At 53.9% G+C, this 24,852-nt stretch overlaps 2 protein-coding genes across 4 annotated transcripts in view; one reads left to right on the top strand and one right to left on the bottom strand.

Moving 5' to 3' along the window:
- Positions 1-14,275, top strand: OLFML2B (olfactomedin like 2B). Of its 2 annotated transcripts, none has more exons than XM_066191983.1 (8): positions 1-214; positions 1,311-1,574; positions 4,938-5,045; positions 7,975-8,148; positions 9,790-10,018; positions 10,948-11,433; positions 11,886-12,062; positions 12,349-14,275. In XM_066191983.1, the coding sequence occupies exons 1-8, from the start codon at positions 71-73 to the stop codon at positions 12,948-12,950; spliced, it is 2,184 nt and encodes a 727-aa protein (XP_066048080.1). In that variant the 5' UTR covers positions 1-70; the 3' UTR covers positions 12,951-14,275. The 2 variants fall into 2 exon arrangements, with proteins under 2 accessions (XP_066048080.1, XP_066048079.1); XM_066191982.1 differs by having other exon boundaries at positions 9,790-10,027.
- The window catches only part of ATF6 (activating transcription factor 6), a 72,483-nt gene continuing 61,893 nt past the window's right edge, over positions 14,263-24,852 (bottom strand). For both annotated transcript variants that reach the window (XM_066191984.1, XM_066191985.1), the window contains exon 16: positions 14,263-16,409. In XM_066191984.1, the coding sequence (XP_066048081.1) occupies positions 16,201-16,409 (209 nt within the window). In that variant the 3' untranslated portion in view covers positions 14,263-16,200. The remainder of the gene's footprint in view (positions 16,410-24,852) is intronic.

Below are 24,852 nucleotides of genomic sequence, written 5' to 3'. Positions count from 1 at the left end.
CCGCTCCGCACCTGAGCGAGCAGCGGCGGCTCCGCGCCGGCCCCGGCCCCGGCCCCTCCGCCGCCCGCCCATGGCTCGGCCGCTGCCGCTGCTGCTCTGCCTGGCCGCGCTGGGCGCCGGCTGCCGGGCAGGGACCACCCCCGCCGGTACGGCCGGGCCCTCCGCCGAGCCGCTGCAGGACGAGGCGGACAACCAGGAGAACATCCTCTCGCAGGTACCGCGGGGGCTGCGGGCACCTCGGGGTGCCGCACCCGCGGCGTGGGGCTGGGCACGGCCGCTGAGCCGCACAGTACTGTGCGCGTCCTGCGGGGTCCTGGGTGATGCTGGGCGCTCTACGTGCTCGGCAGAGCCGGGTGCTGCTGAGTGTAGACTCTCGGCAGTGTTGGGTGATACTGTGCACACTCCGAGTGATGCTGGGTGTACACTGTCGGTGCTGCTGGGGGATGCTGCGCACATCCTGGGTGGTGCTGGGCATACATTCTCGGTGGAGCTCAGCGATGCTGTGCACTGGAGGAAGTTCATCACCGGGGTTGCAGTGAAATCACTGAAGCCCATCGGGGAGCACTTCACCATCCTATAATTTTTCCGGGGAGACTCAGAAAAAGGGGCACTCATTGGGAGGAGAATTGGTGGGGCCTCTTTGTGTGCCAAGGGGAGGGATCCGGGCTCCTTCCCTGCCAGTGGGATGCGGTCGAGGTTTCTGTTAGATTTGGCTGATCAGGCAGTGTGTTGTTATCTGCCCTCGGAAATGGCTAACGCAGAGACTATTGGAAACGTACTGCCAAAGTTATTTTTGTGCTTGGGTTTGCAGAAGCGCTGTCTGCAAATCTCCGTAAAGGAAATTCCTGGCATTGTACCGGGCTAATCAGAAATACTGCTTCACCCCCAGGTTATGCTGCTTATAGGGTGGCTGTAAGTCACTCTTCCAATGTGCCCTGTTTGCCTGTGTAAGACAGTCTTGCTCTGGGTAGCAGGTGGCTTATTGGGTCTTCTACACACAGTGCATTAAAAGAAAGCAAAAAAAATTTTTAATTCTTGTATTTAAAATTCAAAGCAGCGTTCTACACACAGTGGAATAAAAAATACCCTGTTGGAAGAAGCCAGTTTTTATTCCCCCTGTAGGCAGTGATCAGCTCTGCGCTCTCTAGAAAGCTCCTTGGCTGGCAGCTTCTGGAAGAGCCAGCCAGTTTCCTCGAGACTCAGGGTATCCAGAGTGTCCTTGTTTGGACCTTGAGCTCTAGGCCGTGCTTTTCCCTGGCCATCCAGGCGGAGCACGGGAGGTTTGCTCACTGCTGGTGACCTGTGCTCAGCTGCTAGGTGACTACGACAAGGTGAAGGCGGTGTCCGAAGGCTCCGACTGCCGCTGCAAATGCCTGGTCAGACCCCTGGGCCGTGGTGCCTGCCAGAGGATTAATGAGGGTGCTTTCAGAGCTGAGGATTTTTACACGGTGGAAACCATCACGTCAGGACCCAGCTGCAAGTGTGCGTGCGTGGCCCCCCCCTCAGCTCTCAACCCTTGCGAGGGCGACTTCAGGCTGAAGAAGCTGCGGGAGGCAGACAGCAGTGACCTGAAGGTAGGAGAGCAGCTCGAGCTCCTGACTCTTTGGGGACAAGAAGATATTCCAAAGCCTTTTCTTTCTGAGCTTTTTCTAAAAAAACACCCTATTTCCTAACCTTTTTTCCTAAACCATCTCCTCGTTACATTTATATCTGCATGGTTAATATAAAAATCAAGCTCAGCTGAAGGGATTGAGTCAAGCAGCTGCAGTGGATGATTCACTTGATTCATCCCGTGCAGCCTGGGGTCCACCGTGGCTTTCTGTGCTGAGAGCCCAGTAGGGACTGGGCTGCTCCCTGCCCTCTGTCCAGCTCCAAATGTCTCTGGAGGACAGCTCTGCTACGCTCAGCAGCTGCCAGGTCTTTTTTCTGTTGCAGAGAGGGACTCCCAAGGGCCCACGCAAAAAAGCTGTTTTGGCTTCCATCGGCCAAAAGCTGCTGATGCGTCAGCGTGAGGGTGTGATGCACAGCTGGCTGATGGCAGGATGGATTTGTTGTTTTAAATGCTGACGGTTCTCTACTATTTAGTATTTTATCTCTCTTGTAATGTATACCTCTTTTCCAAAAGTGACAGTGTTTAAATAATCCCGACTTTCACTGGATGCTTCCTCTTGCTGGTGTAGCAGCTGGCAACAGACCCTGCTGGGTTTTCCAGTTTGCTATCAGTGTAGGACAGCAGAAAGTGCCACTGGCTTGGTCCAGTCCTGGGGAGTCCCTGGAGTGGCAGGTCGAGTGCTGGTGGCACTTGGTGCCCCTAAATCCCTCTTGGGTGGGAAGGCAGGTGGCGTGCAAGGCGCTGTGGGGCAGCTGCCACCGAGACCACCACGATAGGCTTGTTCTAATTAATTTGGAGCTTGAGGATTTGTTTCATCTTGTCCGACTGCAGACAGTTAGCAGCTTCTTGTCCAAGCGCCCCTGCAGCTAGGGAAGATAAACAGGCACAGGCAGACAATCCATCATTCCAGGGGAGGAGGAGTCCCAGTCTGGAGTTGTTTGGTGGTCCCTCGTCTGGAGAAAAGCCAGGAAGTCCCACTTGGCCTTAGATGAGAGTAGTGAGCTCTCTGTGGTTAGGGGAGGGGACACCCCCGAGGTGGCAGAGCCACCCCCTGTGGTCCCTTGGCGGGAGGCAGGCAGAGCTCCTGCACCAGCAGCTCCCAGCTCTCTCCTCCTCCTCCTCAAGGAGGAGCAGACTGTGCCTGGCTGCCCCTTGACTTCCCACCGGGGAGCTGCTCACAGCCAGCTGTGGTGTGAAGGGCTGTCCTCTAGGAACTGGCCGCGGCTCCCCTGCTCGTTTCGCAACGACTCGCGGCCAGGCGATTTCACAAGGTTTATCCAAACACACACACATACACACACACACGGGGGTTTTCTGTGCTGCCGGGGTCCATTCCAGGAGCTGGGCAAGAAGGATTGCTTTCCCTCCAAGCGCAGAGCCCCTCCTGGGGTCGGGATCACTGGGAACAGCCCCTTCTTGTTGGAGAAGCTGGGCAATGGGAGAGGACACAGCTCCAGTTCTTATGCCACTTACGAGGAGCAGCTCCCACAGCTCATCGGTGAGGAGCTGGGTGAGGCCACCCCACAGCTCTGAGCAGCCCCAAAGGGTTTGACTCTCTTTGCTAGTCCAACAAGCATCGCTCTTGCCCGGTACAGCAGCAGGAAGGGTACAAGGTCATTTGTACGTTGTGTTTTACCAGACTCTCTTATGATCTGACACAAAAGCCCTGGGTACTCTATGTGTGGGAGAGCTATGGGAAGGTCCCTACCTTGGGTGGGCTGGAAGATGAGTCCCTGAGGGAATGGTGAGAAAGAGAGGGAAATCCAGGCAGCAGGAAAATAGCCCAGGGCAACCAAACTGAGTCAAAGGCCGGAACTGGGCTTCCCAGCTGGAGGTTTCAGTCCCATCTGTGCCTTTAGTAAGGTCCAGTGGGAATTCACGGACCATCAGACCAATGAGAACCAAAGTCCACAGTGGGTGAAGGGAAGGAAGCAGTGAGTTGACAGGAACATCAGAGTAGTCCTTAGGGGAAGGTCAGCGTGGTGTTGGCAGGGAATAGCTTAATCTCAGATCTGTTTTTGTGAAGTGGCAGCATGCTGCTTGCAGGTACAGCATGAGTTTTGGGGGTCTTGGTGCAGAGTCAGTGCAAGGAGGCTTGTGCTCAGGATCATTTGGAAGGAGGTTAATGCAGTCTGCAACCTTTGTGCATTGATGGAAATTCTCCAGCCTGGAGGGAAAGCGGTTGTCTCCAGTGGCTGTCTGGCAGGCTGTGTGCATTGTATCGGTTGTCTCCATCCAGCTCTCAGTGGAAAGTGGGTGCACAGCCATAAAACAGCTCTTGTCTCTTAATGTTGCCATTTTATCTGGCCCCAAAAAATCTTTCCTTTGCTGTCAGCTCCACAGGGAGGCTGCAGAGGCTGGGGTGGAAACTCCAAGTGCTGCCAGCAGTGCTGCCTGTGATTCTCCCATGTTTATGATGAAGGTCTGCTGACCAGTTTGTAGCTCCTGGGAGAAAATGTCACCACTCTCTAGTAATTCCTATGCACTTGAAAATGCTGTTCAGCCATTGGGAAATGGGGAGCCAGCAGCACTAGGCTGTACATGTGGGGACACACGGGACCAGGGGGAGGTGGCCCAGGAGCCCTTCCCATCAGCTGTGCCGTGCTCAGCACTGTCCTGTGTGGAGCAGCACCAGAAACTGGACAAAATGCAGAACAAGAGTGCTGCTGTCCAGATCCCCAGGAGTGGTGACCATGGGCTGGTGCTGGGCAGGACACAGGCACAGGGGTGACTTAAATACAGGGTGCCTGTGAATTAGGTGGCCGCGGGAGAGGGCAGCATACCTCTAATAAAATTGTTCTTCAGAAAGGCAACTGTTGCCAGGCTGGCGCTGAATTTCTATTTCTTCACTCTTGCAATTCAAGGGTATTTTAAAACTTTTTTAACAAGTTCCTTCTTGTTCCAGGAAAAAGAGCACAGGATGGCACGAACTCAGAGTCTGATCTCAAACTGAGCTGCCTTTTTCTTGTTGCCTCTTTTGCTAGCAGTCACATCACTGGTGGAGTAGTTAAGCCTTTGGGCTTGTGGGAAAGCCGGTCTAGAGCTGGCAAAGAGAGCAGCATTTTACCTTGCTCTGCTACTGATCCCCAGCACCCAAAATGTGCTCCTGGAGCCCTGAGGCTCTGTGGAGGTGGCGAGTGTTGCTCTGCATGCCGTGCTCTGACCAGGGCAGCAGTGCAGCAGGGCTGCGTAAGGGAACACCTTTTTAATCCAGATTCTTGCACTCAGATGGGTACTTCACCCCCCTTGACTTCTTGGCTGAGCAAACTGGGGGTATGTTACAGCAAGTGCTGCCACCTGACTGCTTTCTCCCCTTGCCTTGCAGCTCTCCTCCATTGTCGAGATGCTGGAAAGTGCCTTTTATGGCTTAGACCTTCTGAAGCTGCACTCAGTCACCACCAAGCTGATAGGCCGGGTGGAGAAGCTCGAGGAGGTGAGTCCTGCTCTCCTTCAGTGTCCTTGCCCTCGGTGGGAGTGGCCTCCAACCAAGTTCCTGCTACCTTTGGCGCATTCAGAGCCATGTTGCCTGGGAGGAAATGTTAATTAACTATTTGGCTGAAACTATACCAGGCCAGACTTTGATGTCTGAACCAGACCAGACCACAGGCAGTGGCCAGTGCATCCCCAACCCGTCAGCCTCACCTGACCTTCTCCAGCTCTCCCAGTCCCTAAGGGCCTAGACTAGGAGCAGGATCTCAACTGTGGCCTCACCAGGAGCAGCATCTCCTTTGGGTCAGAAGGCCCTGCTGTTAAGTTTTTCCTCTTCTCAGTTTTACATGTTTGCTGGTGTGGTGGTTGGTCTTAACCTGGAGCTTTTGTGCTGTTTGATGTGGGGGCAAGAGGTTCAAGGCTAGTGCAGGGGTACACTCAGCAGGACTGTGGGGAGCCAAGGAGCTCAGATTCCTGAAGGACCAAGTTATGTCTTGGCCTGTGTTAAAACAGAGCAGAACCTCAACCTTCCATTTTATTTTAGAGCAGACTTCCAGTGAAATAATTTTCACTTCCATACAGTTTAATATTTCTTTGGCTAGCACAGTGTAGGGTTTGCAGTTTAAGCTGTGCTCAGCCATGTAGCAACACGTTGCCAGATTAAATACTGGAGTTTTCTCTCGTGGTCCATATCTGGGATGGTAATTCCACATTCTTGTCGGCGTGGAGCAGTCATGGAGTTTGTCTCCAGCCAGGAGCTGAGAGGTGATGATTTATAAAGCCAAAATTCCACTTGCGAAGTGTTTCGGGAAGGCACAGTGTGCTCCGTCCCGGGGTCAGGAAGGAGACAGCTGAGGGGAGCACGCTTGCTTGGGGGGCTCTGGGTTTCCAAGCATGGAAATTGACCCAAAATGGGGTTTGAGGTCTGAAAATAACAAACCGCCAATATTTCCCTTTGCAATCCCACCCTCTTCCTGTGGTTTAGAGTGTTCTTCAGTCATTACTTGGGTTTGCCGAGGGATTGTTTCAGGTGGGGTTATCACTGCATTCTGCTCCAGTATCAAAGTGGCCCAGCCTACCAGCCAGTTTCTGCAGGGGGGCTCAGAGCCAACAGTGCTGGTGGCACGTTGGGCATATGGGGTGACTTTTGCAGCCTGGCCACTCCGCTCACAACCCATTGCAGGGAGGCAAATGGGCAGAAAGCTCCATAGGGCTGAAGGAGTTTGGCCTGAGATGGAGCTGTGGAGGTGTAGGAGCAGGGAATTCACAGGGGTCGCTAATTTCCCAGAAGCAGGGCTGCAGGAGCATGTAGAAGCAGCTGCAGCTGCCTACAGGCACTTGGGCAGGATGGAGGCAGACAGGAGAGGCCTGGGTTAGAAGGAGATTGCCCAGTGCTTGGGGCAGAGCCGAGCTGGTGCAGGCAGCAGGTGTGAAATGCCTCCTGCTGCTGGCTTAGCATGGGAATTCCTGTTGAGACAATGTGGAGGAGGATGATGCCCTGCCCCAGCCATGGGGTCTGACAACACGGACAGCTGAGATGCTGAACTGGAGCCTGGCATGGCTTCAAAGCGTCGCCCTCCCTGGCAGGTGTGCTTTTGGCAGCTGCTCCCCTGCGCAGCAGCTGAGGAGCCTCAGCAGCATCACAGGCCAGGCTTTGGTGCTGCCTCTCTGCTCAAGGGGATGCAAATTTTATCCCTAGGCAGGTCATAAGCCAAACATTGCACAGGAGAAGTGGTTAAGGGCACAGGGCTCTTGGAATCAGTCATCCTCTCCAAAGGAGGATGGTGTCAAGAGCTGCTCCTGGGAGAACATCATGAGATCCCCTCTTCCTCTGCTTGCTGCACCAAAATGCTTGCTGCAGCTTCCCTCCATCATTGGACTCAGCCTCAAACTGTCCTGGTAAATCTGTGACTTGTGATTCTTGGGTAAAGACTGGGAATTCAGATGCCTGTGGAGGGGGGTTAACTCCTCTGATTTTGCAGAGGTTGGAAGGTTTCATGAGTTCTTTCCAGCGCAACAAGGTATTTTAGACCGATGTTGGTAGAGGGAAGGAACCCTCAATTGTTGGTCCATGGTGTGCCTTCTCTAGTGAGGCAGCTCCTCTCGCTTTGTCTTCAGCTCACAGCTGTCGCATCGGCTGGCAATTTTGAGGTCACAGATGGAGGTCACAGTGGGTTTTATGGGAAATTAATGGCAGGACAGATTGAAAATGAAGGATCAGGGTGACCACCCCCAGTGCCTGTGCTAAACTGCTTTGACTGAGATGTGCCACCCATCCAAAGCAGTTGTTGTCTGAGGTGTGGAAGTCCAAGAACGGATGAGCAGATACTGCAACAATTCCTTGGGTATGGGGTGTGCCTGTGGCTGGGGACAGAGAAGGGCGAAGGGTTTTGCCTGAGTTGCAACCAGCCCCATCTCCCTCCTGGTCACAGGATAGCTCCCTGAATGTCACTGGCTCTTGTCCTGTCCTCAGATTCTCAGTTTCTGTGGGAGAAGAGAGTGTTGGGGAGGAGCAGTCCCTGAGCGCAGGCACTGTGTGACCAGGCCAGGAAAGTGGGATTAATAAGTGCAAGATGAACTTGCTGTCACAGGCCAAGGACACCAGGCTGACTTAAGGTGTTTCAGCCTGTCTTTTCCTCCTGTGAGCTGGTAAGTGTGGCTGAAGAAGGGGGTTGAAGAGCCTCAAGGCCACTCTCCCAGTCCATGGGAACCTGCAGCAAAGAGTGGATCTGGACTATGCATACCAGGGGTGGGGTTCCTGGATCCTACTGGGGTCAGGGGCATCTTCCTAGCAGCTGAAGTACCCAGCCTCATGGAGAATCCCCAGCCATGAGCCCAGGATGGCAGCACAGAGCACAGAGCTCCAGGGTCTGGGGACCACAGAATATCCCTTGTCGTTAAATGGGGTAAAGTCTCCTCTCTTGCTTTCCTAGGGCATGTCCAAGAACTTCACACTGGAAGGCCAGCAGCGGGCAGGAGCCAGCAGTGAGGAGGGTCTGCAGGATCCCCCAGGCAGGGAAAACTGCTCCAGGTTCCTCACCAACACCCTGGCTGACATCGAGAGCTCTCTGCAGCGGGACGCTGAGGCTGCTTACACTCACTCAGAGGTACAGCTCAGTGTCACTGCTGCTGCTCAAGCAGCCCTGGGCTGTCTCCTGGATGTGGCCACTGCCCCGCGGTGACTTTCTCCTCACTGGAGTGACCCTGTTTCTGTGCCTCCCTCTCCAAGCTGTGTGTCTCAGCACAGCCCAGCTGCTGCTGGGATGGGATGTAAGTGGAAGCGGAGGGAGGTCGTTCCCTCGGCCTCCCCCCTTCCCACGGGGCTGTTGGTTTTCAAGGTCAGCGGTGGCTGAGCTGCTTGGAAAGCGTGATGTCATTGTGGGGCCGGCTGGGAAGCGGTGGGAAACAGAGCCTTTGATTAGCCGGGCTTGGGGCTCGGTGGAGGGACAGACTGTCGCCTGCCTCCCCTCCCTCCCTGCCAGGCAATTATCCCTCCACCACCGGCCCCTGCTCCTGGCGGCCTCCGGGCAGGGGCTTGGGCATCCCCCTGGTTCTGGCACCCGGCACCAGACCTTGGGGGTCCCCTGGGGTCTGCCCAGTATGGGGACGTCTTCTGCCTGGGGCAGTTTCCTTGCAGCCCCAGAGAGATGTGAGCGGGGTGTTTTGGGAAAAGGTCTGTCCAGGGTGTCCTGAAGTTCTTGTTGCTTCAGTGGTGCTATCTAGGATGGCCCGTGCCTCCCTGATCCCTGCTGGTAGCTCCCGGAGCATCCTGCCCTCAGCCCAGTGTCCCTCTGCAGGGCAGTAGGTGTCTGGCACGGGGGGTGCTGTTACTGCACCATTTCCAGCTCAAACAGGGGTGCTCATCTCCTGAGGATGGTGAGAGCTTGCACGTGCCCCCCATCCCTGCGTTGCAGATCCTTTGTGGGGACAGGCTCCCCAAGCCCCTGGGGACAGGGGTGGGCTCCCACACGTGCACTGGGTGTCAGCAGGTAGGGAAATGGCAGCAGCTGTGCTGTGCCAGCGCTCTCTGCCCCAGGAAGAACCGTGTGCAGGCGGGGAGGGGTGTCCGGCTGTGCTCCCAGCCCCACAGCCCTGCTCCCCATGCTATGAGCTGAGCAGCTGCTGCCTGCGGGAGAGGAGCCAGCCCCGGCCAGGCAGGGGAGTGGAGCGTGGGGCTTTTATTACCCCGAGTGACCTCATTTCCCAATATTCCCCTTTTCTCGCTGCTAATTGCAGCAGGGCCCATCTTCTCGGCCAAATGGGCACTGCTTCAACCCTCAGGCTGGCTTTCCGATTTCCTTTTAATGAGATGAAATCCTTCAGACCTGAGCTGTGGCAGCTGGTCCCTGCCCTGGGGGCTTCCTGCTCCCTGCCTTGGGAGGTTCCCGCTCGTGCTGGGAAGGTGCCTTCAGCCTCTCTGCCCTGGGAAGGCTCAGTGCACATTGCACTCTGCAGATCAGATGCTGGAACCAGCCCCTGGCATGCCAGGGAGTGACCCTACTCCTCCTGCCTGCCCTGCATCCTACAGCATGTGCCTTATGGATCCCAGAGTCCCAGAAATGTGGGGTGACACCAAGGATATGCAGGAGCAGCTCTGGTCTGCCACCCTGCTGTCTCCTGGAGGGTTTCCCACGGCAGAATGGACCGAGGGAGACCCTGAGGAAGGAGGGAGCTCAGATCCTCCTGCCCTGTCACCAAAACAGGGCATTTCTGGCCCATCTGGTAACAAGCTCCTGTGTGTCTTCCAGGGAAAATATGAGGAAAGATTCCTGAAGGATGAAACCATCTCCCAGCAGATCAACTCTGTGGAATCCCTCCCAGAGCTGCACCTCTCCCAGGAGGACAAGAAGCCTGAGAAATTCTTGCAGAGGAAGCTGCGGGTGAGCAGCCGGCCTCCTTCCAAGCCCACCATTGTCCGAGGGGTCACCTACTACAAAGCCCAGTCCACCGAGTCAGAGAATGACATCGAGGAGCAACGTGAGTTGGGTATGCAGCCATGGTTGGCGGGATGGTGGCTGCATCCCACGGCAAAGCCAGTGCCTCATCCCCTGGGAATGTGTGGGCAAAGTGTGTGGGAGCAGCAGGAGGAGGTGGGACAACTGGTACCTCACTGCTGTGCAGCTTTGAGCTCTGTATGTGGGGCAGTGTAGCATTGTCATTCCATGGAAAATCCCTGGTAGCTAAGGAAATAGGTCACTGCTTTGGTTTAAAACCAAACCCAGCATCAACACCTTTCCAGAAGTAAATGGAGGTTTATTAAATATGCTCGTGTTTCAAGTCTGCCTGCCCAGCGGCATCCCGAGAGGTCTGTGCAGTGTCTGCTGTGGTGGAAAGCAGCTCGGAGCTCATGGCCCTGGCTGTGGTGGGAGCAGGGGCTGAGCCCTCGGGAGCCAGCAGAGTGGGCAGCATGGGCAGAAGGACGAACGCTCTCGCTGTGCGGACTGGCTCAGCAGCAAGGGCATCCAGCCCTGCCCTGCAGGGATTTGTGAGCTCCTGGAGGTGAGGAGGAGCAAAGGGTGCCCATGCTGGCTGGACAACCCCAGTGATCCCTGTGCCCTGGCTGAGGCATCTGCTTTGGCATCCTGCGTTAGGTGAGCGGGATCTGGTTGGGAATGCAGCTGGATCTCCATCCTGCCCAGTCTCTGGGAGGTGGCAGGACAGACTTGATCTCCTCCATCTCCTGCTCTGCCTGGCCTGAGGTGGTGGATGTTGCTGTGGTGGGGCCTTACTCACCTCCTGTCATGGGCACTGTCAGCCTCTGCAGTTCTCTGAGGGGAAACGGAGAGGGAATGCAGGTGGATTTAGTACCAGACAGCCTGCAGACGTGGGCAGGGAGCCAGCTGGAGGGGCTGCAGGGGCCTCGCTCCCCTGGCTGCGTGGCTGACACCTGTGCCTGTGTTTGGCAGCGGATGAGCTGTTCAGCGGTGACAACACGGTGGACCTGCTGATAGAGGACCAGCTCCTGAGGCCCAGCAGCAGGGCAGGCGAGGCCGTGAGAAAGCCCTCCCCAGTGGGGTGGCCGCCCACCCCTGGCAGCGCTCCCACCACCCTGCCAGCCGCCGGCACTGCTGTGACCGCCACAGTGCCGCCGTCCCCCGCCACGCCGGGCCCCACCGCTGTGAGCCCTCTGACCCCTGCCCCAGAGCCCAGGACTGCCCTGGCAGGGCTGGCGGAGGCGGGGACCCCACAGCTACCAGCAGCCTTGGCCACCGCAGCGGTGGCCACGGCCACAGAGAACTTGCCCATGGCCACCCCTGCTGGAGGCTGGAGTGACGTGGAGAGCAGCCCAGGAGCTTGGGTACAGGCAAACACCCCCGCAACGCCGGTCAGCCCGGCCATCCCTGCCACCCCAAAGGAGGGCCTGGAGGAGGAGGACATCAGGAACATCATTGGTGAGTGCCTGCAGATCCTGCACCCATCCAGCTGTGTGAGAGAGGGCTGGCTCGTGCCCACAATGCGTCCTGCTAAGCACAGGACGCCTGGATTTGGTCACAGGTGGGAGGTGTCACAGAGATGGCAGGTGGACAGCACTTCACTGGGGCACCAGGTTTAATTATTAACTCTGGAACCTACTATAATTTCCTCCCACCTTTAGGGGCTGGGCTGGGCAGAGACAGGACCCGAGACAGGCAGCAGCCTCAGCTGGAGCAGGGACATGGCTGAGGCTGTGGGGAGATGTTTGCAGGGTCTGGCCAGTCCTGCTGGGCCTCACAGAGCTGCACCAGGGCCAAGGTAGCAGGAGGTACCTGCTGGGAGCGAGCAAAGGGCTGGAGCAGGGTGATGCCTCCAGGGACAGTGTGGCCACCCTGCCTCCGGCCTCACAAGCCTTTCCCTGCCCACGCAGGGCGCTGCAAGGACACGCTGTCCACCATCTCGGGGCCCACCACCCAGAACACCTACGGGCGCAATGAGGGAGCCTGGATGAAGGACCCCCTGGCCCAGGAGGAGCGCATCTATGTCACCAATTACTACTACGGGAACACACTGGTGGAGTTCAGGAACCTTGACAATTTCAAGCAAGGTGGGTTTGCACCATCTCTGATACCATGCCAGCCACCTCTCAGCTGATCCAAGTAGCATCCTCATTCCTGGGGATGCTGCACTGTGGGGGAGTGATCTGCCTGGGGACCTTCCACTCTCGGGCGCTGGCACCTGACTTGTGGGGTACAGAGCATGGGACAGCTCAGGCTGTGGCTGGTGGCCGGGGAGGGAGTGCAGGCAGAGCTGGGGGCAGAGGGTGCCGCTGGCATGGGCACCCACCCCACAGCAAAGGGAGGCCTCACCAGCCAGGTGTGTTTGCCCTGCAGGTCGCTGGAGCAACTCCTACAAGCTCCCCTACAGCTGGATTGGGACAGGGCACGTTGTCTACAATGGCTCCTTCTACTACAACCGGGCCTTCACGCGCAACATCATCAAGTATGACCTGAAGCAGCGCTACGTGGCCGCCTGGGCCATGCTGCATGACGTGGCCTACGAGGAGTCCACCCCATGGCGGTGGCGAGGCCACTCCGACGTGGACTTTGCCGTGGATGAGAACGGCCTGTGGGTCATCTACCCGGCCATCAGCTACGAGGGCTTCAACCAGGAGGTGATTGTGCTGAGCAAGCTGAACGCGGCCGACCTCAGCACCCAGAAGGAGACCACGTGGCGGACAGGGCTGCGCAAGAACTTCTACGGGAACTGCTTTGTCATCTGTGGGGTCCTGTACGCAGTCGACAGCTACAACAAGAGGAATGCCAACATATCCTATGCCTTTGACACGCACACCAACACGCAGATCATCCCCAGGCTGCTCTTTGAGAATGAGTACGCCTACACCACGCAGATAGACTATAACCCCAAGGACCGCCTGCTCTACGCCTGGGACAATGGCCACCAAGTCACCTACCACGTCATCTTTGCCTACTGAGACCCGCCCACCACAGTGGGGCACTGCGAGCCAGGGGCCACCAGCACCTTTTATTATTATTATTATTGTTATTGTTATTATTGTTATTTTGTACAAATTGAAGAGTAAATGGGTTTTGTTTCAAGCTGGTTTTTTATGGCGGATTGTAGATCAATCCCCAGGCCAGAACCACCCCCTTCGTTTTTGCTTCTAATTTTCCTTCCCAGGGGAAGGAGGTTCTCCTTCAGAAGGGCAGGCCCAGCTCTCCCGTTCAGGGGAGATGGCCCGGATACAGTCCTCCTGATGATGTTTTTAGCTAAAGGTGATCAGCAAGACACCCTGAACCAGTGCAAAGCTGCACGCACCAGGTCCCAGCGGGATGCTGCTGCCTGCCTGTTCTGGTGGAGGAGCTGCATGTCCCATGGGAATGTCCCTCAGGACCATCTTCCCAGCTGATGGCCAGCAGGCCCCTTGGACATCCTGCTGTACAACAGGGCTGTGAGCACAGCTCCGCAGCCCCTGGTGCTGGTACTTACCCCGAGGACTGTCCCCTCCGGCCGGGGCTCTGCTCTCTGCAAGCGTCTCTAGGGGGCCGGGCACACCCTGAACCCTGACTCATGTCTGGAGGGAGCTGGCAGCGGGAGGGGGATGCTGTAAATACGTGTAGATGGCTTTTGTTTGTTCATTTTGTAACCCAGAGTAGTCCCCCTTGGCATTTGCTGGGTGAAGGCTCTGCTCAGCTGGGCACTGGGCTGCCTGGGCAGGGGCAGGCAGAGCCCTCACTGTTGCCACTCCATCTCCTACATTCCCTCTCACACCCATGCAGCCCTGCTCCTGGACCATCAGGATCCCCTCACAGAGGCACAGCCCTTGCCCGCCTGCCCACCAGCATCTTGTATTTACCTGCTGTCAGTAATAAAGGATCCAGTACCTTCGCAGCCGTTTGGGGCTTTCTTTGGCTCTGGCTCACCCTCTGGCTGCATGAAAATGCACAGAGGCGTTTGGGGTGGGTTTTGGTTGGTTTGGAGAGAGCCAATTTACACACCATATGGGGACATACCCCAGAGGGATTTAGGCTGCTTGGGAACTAGCAGTGGGGCAGGGTGACATGGTCACGTCCAGCCCTCATGGGCTCTGGCAGGCTCTGGGTGAGCAGCTTGTGTAGGGTGCCCCCTCTCCAGCAGCAGGAGGGGGATAGGGTGGATATGCCATGGGCAGTGCCAACACTGTGCCAAGCAGAGCCACACTGCAGCCCAAGAGATGGCAGACCAAGGCAGGAGTTCCAATAATTTGCCTAAAGGAAACAGTATTAACAAGCACAATAAAGTTATTAGTAATAAATAAAAGGATGTTTTATTGCCTTCAGTACTAGGGACACAGAAAACAGAATTACACAGGATGAGAGATGTTCTCCAGGAGTGCTGGCTGAAGTGGTGCTGCAGCAGTCCTGAGCCCCCACCAGCAGCCCTTCCCAACATGCCAGGCTGTGCCAAGCCCAGCCACCACCCCAGTCCCCTCCCCAGCTCCCTGGCTGCAAATGCCCCCAGAGCAGCCAGCAGCCCATACCCACGGCTGTGGGGGAGCCGTGTGCCTCTGGCTGGGGCACCCACTGGGGCTTTTATTTCTGACTATTGTGTGAGCTGGCCCACAGTCAGGTGGGGCCAGGCCAGGAAAATGAACTGGTGGGAGCAGCGCAGCCAAACCCCGGCCAAGCCAAGTTTCTTCCCAGCAGCGCGAGGACAGGGGGCCTGCGCTGACTGCGCCGCAGACGTGGCAAAGGGCACAGCTTTTCCATGGTATTGCAAGGCACATACTTCACAGGGGTGTACTGCTCCTCATCCTCCTCCTCCTCACTGCCCCTGGAGCATTTTGTCTTGCTGCGGGATCAACCTTTATTTCCTAACAGCCACACACATACATGAATAATAATTCATAATTAATCATTTAAAAACCCCACATGAACCAGTTAGTGCTCAGACTATTGCTGGCTGGCAAACTGAAGCTCATCATCTTCTGCACAGGGGAGAAAAAATAATGTAACAACATGCTGAAGTCATTATGCAACGCTGATGTTCTGCCGGTGGCTCATCCCAGCTGAGCACCAGTGTGCTGGAGCTCCTGGGCCCAGCTCCGGCCTGAGGCTTGGCTGACAAATGTGGGATCAGTGAGCAGAGCTCCATGGACACTCTGGAATGGCAGCAGTTGGCTGCAGCCAGTGTTTGGGGCAAATGGAATGTTCCCCCACTGCCCAGCTGTGGGGTGGCTGTCTGTGCTGGCAAGGCAGAGGGGCGTGTGGGGCTGAGCGTGTGTGATGTGCGTGTGTGGCTTCAGGAGAAAGTGCTGTGGCTGTGTCCCACGGAACTGAAGCAGCCCCTCTGCCCCAGCAGGGCCAGTGCTGCTCCATGGGCTGTTGTTAGCAGTGAAAAGTATTAAATAGCACACACAAAAACCCCAGGCAAACAAAAACCAGGAAGAAAAGAAAAGAAACCCCAAACTCAAAACCCCCAAACTTTACAAATCCATCTGCTGCATGAAATCACTTCCTTTGGGCCAAGCCTTCAGCTGTGCAGCCACGTGGGCTGGGGAAGGCAGCAGCAGGATCCTGGAGAGCCAGGCAGGTGCGGGGTGGGCAGTGCCTCAGAGGGCAGCCCAGCTCGGGGACAGTGGGGTTGTTCTGCTTGTAGTGCTGTAGTGCTGAGTGCGGAGTCCCAGCACCCTCCTGGGTGCCTGGGATGGGCTGCCCTACCGCACTGCTGCATCCCAAGGCTTCTTGCCGAGGAAGGCTGCACAGGCAGGATTTGGGCAGGGAATAATGAGGAGCGGGGCTGTCTGGTCAGGCCCAGCACCTGCAGCTGGGAGCTGGACACGGCTTCCTCCTCCTGCCCAGGCACGCTGCAGGGAGAGCCGCCCAAGCCCAGCTGTGGGTGTCTGCTGCCACGTCTCTGGCTCATCAGCCCACCTCCAGCAGCCTAACAGGGACAAAAATGAAAAACGACCCACAATTCCAGACAGTGCATAAGTAGCAGGGATGGCCCATGTTCCCCACCCTGTGTGGGGCCCCCAGGACTGTCCCTGGTGGGAAGCCAGCTGAGCTGCATCATACCCGGACAGGATGCGGCCACTGGGTAAGGTCAGGCACAGGAATGGGCCAAAGGGGCCGGTCCCTCCTGTGCCCACGTGCCAGGAGCCCCAGGACCTGCCAGGGAAGGGGCTCAGGCTGGCGGCAGGATCTGCTGCATGCCGGGTGCTCCGCTGTGCGCTGTCACAGGAGCTACTGGAGGGATTTGACAATGGCCCTCAGGGCATGGGGTGTCTCTGGGACGGAGGGGGAGGAGCTGTAGAAGGTGTCGGTGTGATTTCTTCGCTGCTCTCGGAGGTACGGAGGGACAGATGAACTTTTGATGTGGAGGATCCTGGTGTCCATCACTTCGCAGTCAATCTGCATCATCACCTCGTAGTCCTGCCCATTGATCACATTCTCTGCAAAGGGATTAAGAAAAAAAAAAACCAAACAGGTCAGAGTTAGCCGTGCAAGCTAGGGATCCAACAGCACTAAAAGCAGAGTTTTCAGGACTTTTTTTTTGTCTGGAGCAGGAGCTGCAGTGGGGGAACTCCCTTTCTGCCGCTGCACACTTGGAGCTCCATCTCACACAGCAGCTCCCCAGACTGCTCGTGACACCTCAAAGAGCCCAGACCACACTTAGCATGTGCAGTCACACCTAGAAATTAATGTCTTTTATTTCCCCTTCTTCATCTGCACATAATTACTGACAGAGTTTGCACTGTGTAACATTTATTACAAAACTGCTGTTCTTAAGCCACTAAAGTATGGGAGTGATTGAAGATAAGGTTTATTTAAGAAAGCTGAATGTTTCACTTTCTGTAACCCTCTTGACACTGAGGATCTTGAGGAATTTCTTCATCCGTTTATTAATTAAAAAAAGCTAAAATGTGAGCTCTCAAAAGAATTAGCTGTGCCTCATTCCCATCCGGACCTGGCTCTTGTACTTCAGTGATGTGGTGACTCTGGGCAAGGCCACTCCCCTGACAGAGCCCTGGACACACAAAACCCCTAACCCGCACACGGGACCCCAGTGCGGCCCCAGGCCCAGCACATCTGCTGCCACACGAGCTGCTGGGCTTAGAGACTGTGCACATGGCTAGCATCTGCTGCCTGGATTTAAAGGTGGGAGACTATTCCCTGCATAGACAGTGTGCCCAGGAATGCAAGAGCTGAGATCGGATTTCCAGGCACGACCAATCCTTTCAGAGTTTGAAGACTGCCATTGGCAGGGTTTCCTTTCTGTGCTGAGGAGGATGGAAGATCACCTAATAGAAAGCATATGGACTGGAGGAATGCAATATACATTACTAATTTTTACTGTTTTCCTGGATTAACTCTGATTCTGGATGACAGCTGACAACCGTGGCCGGACCCTCTTGTACCCCATGCTACCTGTAGAAGCCATTAGATCAACTGTGTCTGGTGGAGTAATGAGAAGCAGGAGCAAACCCTTGCTAAGGGGGCTGAGAGCCTGCAAGGGAAATCAAAGCTCCCACCTGCAAGAAATGAAATGGAAAGAGCTCTGTATGTGCCACCGAGAGACTGAAGCCAGGAGCAGCTGTGCAGATCTCTGTGCCACTGACCTAAACCCCTGACAAGCACCTCACCCCTCCTGGATGCTGCACTGCTGATAAAAGCCCTGCTGTGACATCAGGTGCCGTGTCCCCCAGCTGGGACCCTTTCAGAGGCCATCCCTCCAGGTCACCCTTTCTCTCTTGCCTTTGGATGTGCTTTTGGCTCCCACCTCACAGGCTCAGGACCAGTCAGCAGAGGGGGCTGGGCTGCTGGTGCCACTCAGGAGAGGGGGCTGGAAAGGGGAGCAGAGGGGCACGAGGGGAAGCTGAGGGGCACAGAGCCTGGAGCCAGTAAATGGGCGCAGATGGACTCCCTGTGACACAGCAAGCTGGAAACGGCTCCTCAGCTCTCACGCTGCAGTTGATAGGACCCCAGCTATGTGAGAAACAGTGCTCCAAAGCCACAAGTGAGTGAGGTGGGATGGGATGGTGGCCAGGGCCAGGAAAACATCTTGGTAATGCAGTGAGCTTCCCTGACTACCCGCAGCAGCCAGCACAGAGGGCTATCATTAAGTTCTGGGCATGGCACAAGACAGAGGAGAACAGCAATCCCAAGGGTTGCCCAGGCAAGGCAGGAAGCTGAGCTTTGTGGGTGGCACTGGGGAACCAGCCCAGCCCGTTCTGGCCAGCTGGGATCCCACTCCCCCCGTGCTGACACAGCTCCCTCCCAACAAAGTGGGCCAGGATTCAGTAAGCCACAGCTCTGCTACCCCATGGCAATAGGGGCTGCGTCTTCCGAGTCCAGCACAGCAGAGAGAGCTGGGAGGAATCGCTCATGATGAGCCTCTCTGGCCAGCAGGCACACAGGGGATGCACACACACCCCCACAAACATTCACAAAAAGTACCCAAATCCTGCCCTTGGCCTGCGAGTTAAAGCCCAGGAGTTAAAGGTAGGTTTGAAGCTGACAACTGATTCTTTCCCTTTTTGGGGTGAAATACTGAACTGCTGCAGATAGCCTCTGCAAAGGGTTTGATCTCACTGGGGTGATGGCAGCAGTGGGAATAGCTCAATGCCCACGACAGACATTTCCAGCAGCCTTTCTCATTACCATTAGCTCCAAACCAACACAGAAGAGGAGGTGGGATGTTCCCCACAGACAGCAGTTAATGTTTGGTGCTGCTGCCAGGCACCTGGACCAGCTTTGTTGTAAGGAGGGGTCTGGAAGTGGCAGCAACCCCGGGACACCCAGCCCACCCCAGCCCAGGGAGGGGCTGATGCTCTGAGAAAACCACCTGATGCTCTCAGCAAAACAACAGGCAAACATGACCTTAGTGCAGCTGGCACAATCCCGTTTGGGAAACCTAGCTCACTGTCATTGCAAAAAATGATTCCACATGGCTCCATCCTGAGCTCGATGCCATTAAGCTGCTTCATGATCTGGATGAGGAATAGACAGCGTACTTCGATTTCTGGAAGATGCTGAACTGGAGAGATTCCAACCACCCTGGAGTGGCTAGATTGGATGAGACTGCAATTTTGATAAAAGAGAGAATCTGCCCAAAATCTTCAGAATGCATTTCAACCATGGCCAGAGCTGGAAAACATGAGTAAAAATGGGGCTGGGCAGAAGTACTACAGAAAAAACCTTGAGGACTGCAGAGGATCACTGTGGATAAGCCAGCAGAATGACAGGACTAGAAACAACAGCTCGACTGCAAGAAAAATATATTTAACTTCAACCGAATTTCTAATGATAATGAAATACAAGCCCTGGATGAAAGTACCTTGGGGAGATGAGAGGATCTCCATGATGAGGAGTTTTTAAGGAAAGGCTGGAGAAGCAGCTGGCAGTCAAGCCCTTGGGTACCACAGACACTTTGCATTTGCTCCTGGTCCCTCTAGCCCTGCCCTTCTGTGAGCTGCAAGTGCCTGCTCCTGACTGGAGCTGTGCTCAGCACCTTCCCCAAGCGCAGCACCTGGAGTTTTGGGTTCTCCAAGGGACTCCACGGCCTGATCTGATTCCCAGAACAAGCAAACAATTTTGCCTGGTGACTCCTGTGTCAGATCATTCAAAAACAGTCTTGTCAGGCTTTCTCTCTTTCCCCTTCCATGCAGTGCCAACATCTGGAGGCATCAGTGGGGCAGAGGGGCCGTGCCCAGCCCTGAGCTCACCAGCTGCATATGGCTGATCCCTGGAGGGGTCAGTGTGTGTAACCAGTGCTCAGGCCAGCCTGCACTGCCCTGCCTGAGCACACAGCCACCACCCCTCCCAGCAAGGCACAGGTAGCAAGCAGGGTGTCTGTGAAGCAGAACTGACAGCCTGGAAGGTCAGTGCTGCCAGCGTGCACTACACAGGGCTACCCAACGGCCCACAGCAACACTGACACTAAATGATTTCCAAAGTTTACTGTCTTGAATTACCTGTGACTGATGTCTCATGGGATTACGTAAGTGAAAACACAGGAATGGATCTCCTGTAGAGCTGTCCGGATTTATAAATAGGTTTATTGCTCCTCTTTGAAGCTGGGAGCATACAGTTTCTCACACAGTGCAGAGGCAGGCTTAAGAAGCCATCCTTGCTGGGCCAAGAGCCTATGCTGCAGTTAATTATTTGTTAACAGGTTTAAAAGCCATGCTTCAGATGATTGACTATTTCAGATGAATAGCAAAGGTAATTGTGCCAAGCATTGCTGCTCTGACTGCACTTTCCCAAAGAGCCTTGCTGGCTCTTGCAGGCTGTACCAAACTCCCAGCACGAGCTCAGTCTAGGGAACAGAATCCTAATTCCCAGTGCTGCTCTCCCCCTTCATGTTGCAAGATCCAACAGATGAAAGCTGAAGTCTGTAGTCCAAACCAAAACCAAATAAGGCTGAGGGCATTAACTACTGCTACAAAAGGATGATGGAAGATCGTCCTCATATTTGAAGCACTAGATTTTTAAAACTGCCTTACTGAAGAGGCCATAAACCCAAAATGTTCCTTCTTCCCTCAGCAGAACTGACATCCATCAATCAGTTGTTCAAAAGTCTGTGAGACTGAGCACCTATTTCTATGGGAGATGCTCTCTCAGAGAAAGGCAGAAGACAGGCAGAGAGTTTGAAAGACGGGCAATGAAACTTTTATTCTGCAGTTAACAAGAACAAATGGTCATGTCAACTGTCTGCACAGACTTCAACTTTACACATATCATCAGGCTGTTTGGCCCTATGGACACATCTGTCTTAAAGATGTAATTCTGATAATTTATCCTTTTCTACTTGTATCTTCCCCAAAAAGCTTTGCCGCAGCAAATGTTCATTGTGAAAACTGGTGTCTGGAGAGAAACTGAAACAGAGCTCCCCTGAAAGGCCACCTGAGCTTGCTGGAGTGCTTCGAACACCATGGAAAAGGTTCTTGAAAGGTTTCTGAAGGTGCACTCATACCATAGGTACATTTATAGAGCCTTATTCTACCAGAACTATGAATTTTACCTTACTCTGGGCAATATCACAGTGGATTACCAAAAGAAATACTCTCTGGGACCAGTGCTCTGTCATTCAGTGAGATCTTCAGTCCTTAGACCCTATCCTAAGGCCCCAGCTGCCTTTGAAGCAGATAACCCATGCACCTACTGGCTGTTTTCTGAGTAGGTGACTTTAAAATGGTCAGAACCTGCCTGGCTCGGTATCTGCAGTGCTCACTGAACACACATTTAAGGTGTTATCAGCCACACACTGCATGCCCTTGCTCCTGGTATGGTACAGGGAGGGCAATCACTTGCCTCATCCTTACTTTAATTACCTGTTTTTGTTACTAAGGCTAGAGAATCATCCCCTCCTTGTGGGGGGGAACAGAGGGTGACTTTGCTATCCATGGGGCCAGTTTAACTGATGTCGAAATAGAAGCCAGCAAATCATCCCTGTGTAAGGTGATCCAAACCCACCAACTCTATTAAAGCCATCTTTGCTGAACAGCTACTCACACTCTGTACTTTCCAAAATTCCTTCTGAAGAGGAAGTTTTCAGTCTGTGTCAGCATAAATCTGCACTCGGAGTCCCTTCTGCAGGCCCATCTCTCAAAGCAGCAGAAACCAGGGCAGCTCTCAAAGAGCCACTAATGTGTTCCAGCATCTAGGTGCTTTGTGCAAGCTTCGCCAAACTGACAACGATAAAGTTTAGCTTTAGGAATGATTTAGCACCTAATTACCCAAAGAGTTTTTATTGTAACCTGCCCTGGCCCAATCCAGAGCTTATGTTTAGGGTAGCAAGGCCCAGAAACTTTGAGCCTCAGGAGTTGAAGGCACCAGCTGCACTCTGGCAATGGCCTGCTGAAGGGCTGCAGCTGTCCCCACACATAACTCAGGGGGCTTTCTCCACATTGTCACTGCTGCAATCTTCCATCTTCATCTCCTGATGAAGCCCCGACTGTCCTACCCAGCACATCTGGACAATGTTTCCACAAGAAGGGTTGGTACACACTCCCAAATAAGTATATAAATGAAGCAGTGTTACAGACTAAAAATATGCTCGCTGCAACAACTCAGCAGGATTGCTAAAACATTTACAGATAGGCTCGTTGGACAGGATTGTTTGAGGCAAGGGAGAAAGTTACAGTGTGACCCAAATAACTTCCCTTTTTAAAAGCAAATTCCCACGTGGAACTACTTCCAAACAGAGCGGTTGCAGTGGTCTCACCTCTGTGAACTCAGCTGTCCTCCTCAGTCCCAGGCACAAGCTAAGTGAGATCCTAGCATTTCAGTCTCCAGGCCTCCTACCACCTCTCAGATTGTGAGCCAGGCATCTCCAGGAGCACAGAAACACTGGATCCACACCATCAAAGTCACCCTGACAAGCCATGAGCTGATAGCAGAGCTGACAGCAAAGAGACAAGGTCTCTCTCCATGCCTAATCCATTGGAGCAGTGGTGTTGGGTTATCCAAGGGGGATGTGCACAGGCATGAAAGGTAAGCAAGAAAACCAGAGGAAACAAGCTCTCTGTGGCCTCTGAAGTAAATAATGGAGCCACCAGACAGACTGGCACTGGATGTGGGTGAGGAGCATCACCTGCTTACAGCTTACAGGAGCATCATCAGCTTACAGCACTGTAAGGTGCTTTTTGGAAAAGGTCAGCAGCATCTGTGAGCAATGCGGACAGGGGCCAGTCTGTGCCAGTTGGGGCTCCGCAGCTCCTGCTCTAGTCTGGGAGGACTCAGGGAGAGGGAAGGAAAGCTGGCTCTTCCCAAGGACCATTTCTCACTGGACTGCCCACCTCCCCTTTCAATCTTCTTTTATGCTGCATCACTTCCCTCTAAGAGAAAGAACATGAGCTACTGAGGAGATGGCCCAGTGTGGACTTGGTGTGATTGCTCTCATTTTGGAGAGGGAGTCAATGGTCACCTCAGGAGGAGGAGATCAGACTCACCAGTGTTGACCCTTGCAGGCACTTCATTTAAAAGTCCCTCAGACGGAGCATTTCTTGGAAAAACAGATATTTTTGACAGCTCTGGCTGTGCATGTGTGTGTTGTTGGCAGGCTAGCATTGCTGCACGATAACCAGATATTTAAAATCTAACCAGCTGTAACAGTGCTAATGACAAGAGGCAAAAACCCAAAGGAAAAACAAAGACAAGGGTAAGGTGTTCGGCTGCACTGAAAACTCTTGGGAGTGAAGGAAAGAGGCTAGAGGAAGAGCAATGCTCTTAGTCAGAACCATCCCATGCCCACTTGGGAGGCCCTAAAAGGATAAACAAGCTTCCCACACTGTCTGCAAAACCAGACGTACCCACTTTACAAAACATAAAACTGCACACAGGAGAGTAGCCTGGAAAGGCATTCCAGTAAAGGTGTCTTTCAAGAACTAGGGCTGGAGGGCTTGTCCCAGTACCAGGGCACTGATCCCTGTGAGTGCAGCAGGGACTGGGAGCCATGGCATCTCCCCAGCACAGACCTATGTGTGAACCAACTGGTAACAACCCCTTCACTGCAAAATGAGACCGTTTCCACCTTTTAGAGAGACACTAATCCGTAAGTGAGCCTTCCCTCTTGCCTCACAAAAGCTTGCTTCCTTTCAGCAGTCTCAAGGACCATCTTTTCCAAGGATTTTGAACACTCAGTATGTTACTGTGCTGAAGAGACCACCCTTATCCTCACTCACTCTCCCTCTGGGGCCTCCAAAGGAACACTAAAGTAGGGCTTTCCTCTGCAGGAGCTGTGCTCTCTTCCCAACCTGTTGCACGTGCCAGGACACACTCAACTCTCACAGATTCTGCCAACTGGTGCAAAACTGAGACTTCAGTTGAAGCCATTTTTTAGAAGTTTGCCTCATTTGTCACCTCCCATTCTCCCGATATTTGTACAGCCTCAGTGGTTAAGACCAGCACAAGAACAGTTTACTCCTTCCTCCAGCAGAGCTGACTTCCACTTTAAGTGCTCCTTTACACCTTGGTCCTCCACAGGCACTAGAGATTCCCTGGCAGGCCTCCTCTGAGAAATATTTTTACTACTTTTCTTATGCCTCAGGCATGCTGTTGCTTAGTATCTTTTTCTGGCTTAACTTCTTATGGTTTGACATTTAGTCTGCCAGAAATCATCCTTTCCCCCCCCCCATTCCCTCATTTGGCTACAATGTCCATTGTTTCTAAGATATCTTCTTACTTCTATGAATTGACTTTAATGTGTTACTTAAGCCCATTGGATTTTTTAGTGTTCTTGTAAAGATTTTTGCAGTGAGCTTTTAATCTTTAATCAATCTTCATTTGCCAGCATTTTAACCCCACTAGTTTTACCTTTAATGGTTTCCTATTTTATTTAGCCCTTACCTTTGAACTGTGGCATTTCAAGTTGCAGGCACTTACTGATAACTAGTGGACTTAATTTTTATTTTCAAGAGGCAGCATCACGTTTTCACAGACACAGACCTTGTCCATCACCCAGTATCACTTGTATCCTGGTGTTAAAGTGTGTCACTGATTCAAGACTGAAGGCCAGTGAGAGCCTCTATTCCCTTACAGCTGAAATGTCTTTATAGTTTGGACGGTACCCAAAGAGTGAGCCGAATTTTCCACCTGTCTCACTTGGATACATAAAGTTACCTCATTTATTTAGATACTGCAATCAGCTCTTGCTCGTAGAAGGGTATTTTTAACACCGTCTAATATCTGTGTGGGGTGAGCACCCTCCTGCACATGAGCTTCTGTAATTCTATGCATGTGTCAGTTGATTACGAAAGCACTGCAGAGCCTGTCTGAACGCTGCGTGCTAATAAAGACGGCCCTTACAAACATTTCTTTCTCCCAGCAACAGGGGATCTACAGCTTTAATGTTCTGCTCTAAAACAGGGGTGCCTCCTTTCCCACGCAGAGGGG

The sequence above is a fragment of the Chamaea fasciata genome, unplaced genomic scaffold (genome assembly GCF_029207755.1).
Source record: "Chamaea fasciata isolate MVZ Bird 193981 ecotype frontalis unplaced genomic scaffold, bChaFas1.0.hap1 SCAF_10, whole genome shotgun sequence".
NCBI lineage: Eukaryota > Metazoa > Chordata > Aves > Passeriformes > Sylviidae > Chamaea > Chamaea fasciata.
Note: the sequence above shows the minus strand (reverse complement) of the source record. Positions and strands in the feature narration are given on the sequence as shown.

Coding starts and splice junctions, on each gene's coding strand:
- OLFML2B (XM_066191982.1), top strand. CDS start 71: ATGGCTCGGCCGCTGCCGCTGCTGCTCTGCCTGGCCGCGCTGGGCGCC. Junction 8,149..9,789: donor CTGCTTACACTCACTCAGAG/GTACAGCTCAGT, acceptor TGTGTCTTCCAG/GGAAAATATGAGGAAAGATT. Junction 10,028..10,947: donor CGAGGAGCAACGTGAGTTGG/GTATGCAGCCAT, acceptor TGTGTTTGGCAG/CGGATGAGCTGTTCAGCGGT.